General features: G+C 58.5%; 1 protein-coding gene across 3 annotated transcripts; it reads left to right on the top strand.

Moving 5' to 3' along the window:
* The first annotated feature begins 324 nt into the window (after positions 1-324).
* Positions 325-5,122, top strand: LOC140709121 (immunoglobulin lambda-like polypeptide 1). 3 transcript variants are annotated; one of them, XM_073006903.1, is made up of 3 exons: positions 325-568; positions 2,880-2,995; positions 4,361-5,122. In XM_073006903.1, exons 1-3 carry the CDS (start codon positions 363-365, stop codon positions 4,678-4,680), a joined length of 642 nt encoding a protein of 213 aa, XP_072863004.1. In that variant the 5' UTR covers positions 325-362; the 3' UTR covers positions 4,681-5,122. The 3 variants fall into 3 exon arrangements, with proteins under 3 accessions (XP_072863004.1, XP_072863003.1, XP_072863005.1); XM_073006902.1 differs by having other exon boundaries at positions 2,877-2,995; XM_073006904.1 differs by lacking the exon at positions 2,880-2,995 and having other exon boundaries at positions 4,361-4,509.

Here is a 5,122-nt window from a genome sequence, read left to right as displayed (position 1 = left end):
GCAGCCCACCTCCCTGTGTGACCTCAGCCCTTGCCGACCTTCTGCCTGTGGTGGGAGGTCCCTGAACAAAGCACCCAGGGCCCCAGGGGCAAGGCCAAGCCCACAGGTGTGGGAGGCAGTTGAGCCCTGGATCCTGACCACAGCAGGGCAGTTGGCAGATGTGCCTCTGGGACAGAACCCCAGGGGTAATGGCCATGGATGCTGGAAGGGGCCTGGCTGGGGGCAGGGACCAGAGGATGAGGATGGGGCCACATGGACTGGGGTGCCCTGGGACAGCTGCTGCCAGCGAGAGACCGGGGCACCACTCTCCAGGGAGCCCACGCTGCAAGTCAGGCCACAAGGGCCTCCGACCCTGAGGGCCGATGAGGCCAGGGACAGGCCAGGGGGGCCGTGAGGACCCTGGTGAGCCAGGCCCCAACCTCAGGCAACGCTGGCCCCTGCTGCTGCTGGGTCTGGCGCTGGTAACCCATGGCCTGGTGCACCCAACGGCTGCACCGCAGAGCAGAGCCCTGGGCCCTGGAGCCCCTGGAGGAAGCAGCAGGTCCAGCCTGAGGAGCCGGTGGGGCAGGTAAGGGGTGAGATATTCCCGGGGATGTGGGGGTCTGGCGGCAGAGGCGGGAAAGGATGACTGAGGGGAGACAAGCCAGAGGGGGGAGGAGGAAGGTTAATCCCTGGAGGGGAGCCAGACACACACTGACTTTAACTGAAGTGTTAATATTTTTCCATAATGGATTTGTTTGAATTAATTTTTATTGCTTAATGTCATATTAAAATATATTTATCTTGATTCCTGAGATTTCTGCCCCCACCCCTTACATTTGGCACGAAGGCCAATGTCTCCCTTACCTCCCCCTAGTCCTTGGGGTAGGGCAGGACCGGAGGCAGGGGCACGACATCCACAGGGGTGGTGGCCGCTATCCCTGAAGGGTGCCCAGGCCTCCCCCTCCTCCCCCTCCTCCTTCTCCTCTTCTCCCTCCTCCTCCTCCCCCTCCTCCTCTCACCTCCTCCCCGTTTCCCCTGGCATATGTCGCCTGTCCACTCCCACCCTCACTGGGCAGGGGCCACTCCCCGGAGCTCCAGCTGATGTGTGAGGGGCCTTTCCTGGAGTCCCTGGGTCACTAGACCTCAGCCAGCATCGCCTCCTGAAACCAGCCCCTAGGAGACCCAAGCTTATCCACGGTGCAGGTGCCTCCAAAGCAGCCCAGGAGAGGGTCTAGGGAGGATACAACTCCCTGTGTGACCTCAGCCCTCGCCACCACTCTGCGTGTGGTGGGAGGTCCCCGGACAAAGCACCAAGCATCTGGGTCCATTTATGACTATTTGGGACACAACAGCCTGGTCATCGCCGGTGCACATTGTACCCACAGGCGATCATCATTTCAGGGGCAGAACCTCCCTCTCGCTGGCCCCATAGGCAGGTCCCGCTGTGATTCCAGCACTTTGGGAGGCTGAGGTGGGTGGATCATTTGAGGTCAGGAGTTCGAGACCAGTCTGGCCAACATGGTGAAACTCTGTTTCTATAAAAAATAGAAAAGTTAGCTGGGTGTGGTGGTGCACGCCTGTAGTCCCAGCTACTTGGGAGGCTGAGGCATGAGAATCGTTTGAAACCAGGAACTCAGGAGGCGGAGGTTGCAGTGAGCCAAGATCACGCCACTGCACTCCAGCCTGGGCAACATAGCGAGACTCTGTCTCAAAAGAAAAGAAAAAAAAAAGACTGTCTAGATGCAGTAGCTAAGTACACAAAAGCCATTTCAATGTGGGAGGCAAGGTGACTGAGTCCAGGGACTCCAGGTTTCTGGCTGAGGGGTTGAGACCACCCATGGTCATTGTGATGAGATGAAGATGGAAAATGAGCTGGGCTGGGGGAAGGTGGTCATCTCCTCTGGACGTGATTAGTTTTAGACTCCTGTTGGGTAGCCCACTGGGCATGGTCAGTTGAGTTGGCAATTGAGGTGGAGCTGAAGGTTTGAAGCTGGGATAGGCTCCAGCCTCGCCATGTGGGCAATAGTGGGGGAGTCAGCAGCTAGGCATGGGCCATGGAGAAACAGATGCCAGGGGAAGAGGAAGACCCCAAGGGGAAAAGAGTCACTGGAAAGAGGGGCCAGCCCCGTGTCACATCCAGCAGAGACACCAGGTACAGCAGAAGGACCTTGGACATGACCATGAGGAGTGCCTTGTTGGCAATGACCTGGGAGAGATGGGGGTGAGAGCATGGGGGACCACACCATGTCCCCAGCACACAACACAGTGCCTGGTAGACAGGATGGATCTGTGGATGGATCTATGGACAAGTAGATGGGTGGATGAACTGTTAGATGATAGATAGATGCAAAGACAGATGAATAAATGGACAGATGCATAGATGGACAGGTGGATGGACAGATGGATGGATGGACAGATGGAATGATCGATCAGAAAAGGCTCCATGAACAAAGTGAGACTGAGCTGCATCTCCATGGATAGATATAAAAGCAGAGGACTCTCCTGTTGAGTCAGGAATGACCCAGTGTCCTGGTCCAGGGAGGAAGTCAGCCTGGCTTGACTGGCGACACTTGTGGCAGACTTCAGAGGTCCTTGAAAAGAGGCCAAGTGAGGTTGGGCAGGTCTGAGCCAGCTCAGGACTCCTGAGCCACACCGCACAGCTGCCTGAGGGGATGCGCCACTCAGAGAGTTCCTGGGACCCACTAGGCCAGTGTTGCCATCAGCATCAACAGCTTCAGAGACTGGGACACAGGCTGGGGTGACTCCAAGGCTGTGGGTGGCACCTGCCTCAGAGAAGGGACAGGCATAGAGACACTACCGGGATACTGGCCACCCCCCTGCCCTGTGCCTAGGTCACAGCCTACACACTGCAGCCCTGTGCCCCTCACACCCAGCAGGTTCCTGCTCCAGCACAGCTCCTGGACTGGTCCCAGGTGCTGGCCCCGGGAGTTTCAGTCCAAGCATAATTCACTGAGGCATGTGTTTGGCAGCGGGACCCAGCTCACCGTTTTAGGTACGTGGCTCTCACAACCTTTCCCAGTCTGTCCCACCCTCTCCTGTCTCTGGAAAATCTGTTTTCTCTCTCTGGGGCTTCTTCCCCTCTGCTCTCCCAGCCTTAAGCACTGACCCCTACCTTTCTCCATGGGGCCTGGACGAGGTGCGTTAGTCTCGGGGTAACCGGCAGGAAGGGCCCCCACAGTGGGAGCAGCCACCTTCAGGTTCCAACAGCAGGACACAGCCTGGTCCCGGGCCCTGGGCTGGGATTGGGCAGGGTCAGGGCTCCTCCCCTCTCCCAGGGCAGATGTCTGAGTGAGGGACAGAGGCCGGTTCTGATGAGAGACAGTCCCCGGGACCCCAGGGTCTAGGCTGAGGGCTGGGTGCCCATCCAGCCTGGGAGGGCCACACGGGGGCCTGGGGACACAGGGGTCACCTTGAGGGGAGGCCAATGGTGGGCACAGAGAGGGCTCTGGGTCTAGGCTGCAGCTCTGTGTCCTGTGCTGGGTTGTGAGGACATGGGGACACAAAGGGATGGGTGAGACTGGGTGAGGTCCCAGAGCCCAGCCCTCCCAGGACAGTTACCAGAAAGGAGAGGGTCTCTTAGGGCAGAGATGTGTCTGTCCCTGGAGCCCCGTCACCTCTGAGGCCTGGTGTCTCTCTGTTCACGGGTCGACCTCCCGCCTTCATTTGAGGAATGGCACGTTAGACTCAGGAGGTGACTAGCAGGGAGTAAACGGGGGTGCAGAGAACTCCACGGCCACCAGGTGAATCAGAAGCTGCTGGAGTGGGCATGGGGGCTGCGGTCCCCCGAAATCTGGGGAAGCAGCTCCAAGAACCCAGCCGATGTGAAGGGTCCTGTGGTCGGGCTGGTGGGGACAGGGGTGATGGCAGAGCCCCAGGGTTTGTCTGGGTGGACCCCCTGCTTCACCAGGAGAACTGAGTGGGCCAGGTTGTGGCACAGCCTGGTGTCCCAGGGGACGGGAAGCTCCAGGCCATGCCAGGCTTGGGCCTCCCCACACCCTGCCAGGATGGTTTTGTGTTTTGTGGGGGAGACCCCTAGATTCCAAACTCAGACTCCAGAAACCAGGAAGGAGGGAGCGCAGCCTGCCCTGGGTACACACGGGGAAACTGAGGCTGCAGAGGAAATGACTGGGCCAGGACGCCTGGGAAAGGTGACTTGGGAAGGCCCCTAGGAAGGTACAGGGCTGTCTGCTCTCCAGTGGGCTCCAGTGGAAAGGAGGGAATGAACAGGGAAGGAGAGGCCCTGGGTGGGCCAGACAACCACACCATGAACCCTCCCAGAGACTTTAGACAGAGAGAGGCGCTCCACAACACCCCACTCTCCCTCTGCCATCTCTCACCCCCTCCTCTGTCCACACAGGTCAGCCCAAGGCCACTCTCTCGGTCACTCCGTTCCCGCCATCCTCTGAGGAGCTCCAAGCCAACAAGACCACACTGATGTGTCTCATGAGTGACTTCTATCCAGGAATCTTGATGGTGACCTGGAAGGCAGATGGTACCCCCATCACCCAGGGCGTGGAGATGACCACGCCCTCCAAACAGAGCAACAACAAGTACGCGGCCAGCAGCTACCTGAGCCTGACGCCCGAGCAGTGGAGGTCCCACAACAGCTACAGCTGCCAGATCATGCAAGAAGGGAGCATCGTGGAGAAGACAGTGGCCCCTGCAGAATGTTCGTAGGTTCCCAACCCTCACCCCACCCACAGGATACTGGAGCTGCAGAATCCCAGGGGAGGGATCTCTCTGCATCCCAAGCCATCCAGCCCTTCTCCCTGTACCCAGTAAACCCTCAATAAATATCCTTCATCAACCAGAAATCCTGCTTCCTCTCTTCATTTCTTATCTCTCATACAATTTGGTGCGTCTCCTGGGTTCTCAGTGTGGCGTTGGGGGAATCCTGGCACCAGTGGGAAAGTAACCTGGAGGGGAGGATCACAATCTCCTAGGCGTGTCCCCTGGGGAAATAGGCCAGGATAGGAGGATTCGGCTCACTGAACACCGGTCCCTCCGTTCTCTCCCTACTCCCCTTCCTTCTTGCAGCTCAACCCCCGACTTGCTGCCTACTTTCTGGAGGGAGGTATTTCTGGCTGAGTCTCCAGATACACCCTCTGTCCCTGTTCTG

Source organism: Chlorocebus sabaeus, chromosome 19 (assembly GCF_047675955.1).
Source record: "Chlorocebus sabaeus isolate Y175 chromosome 19, mChlSab1.0.hap1, whole genome shotgun sequence".
In the NCBI taxonomy this organism is placed as follows: Eukaryota; Metazoa; Chordata; class Mammalia; order Primates; family Cercopithecidae; genus Chlorocebus; species Chlorocebus sabaeus.
This window is presented reverse-complemented; position numbering and strand designations above follow the sequence as displayed.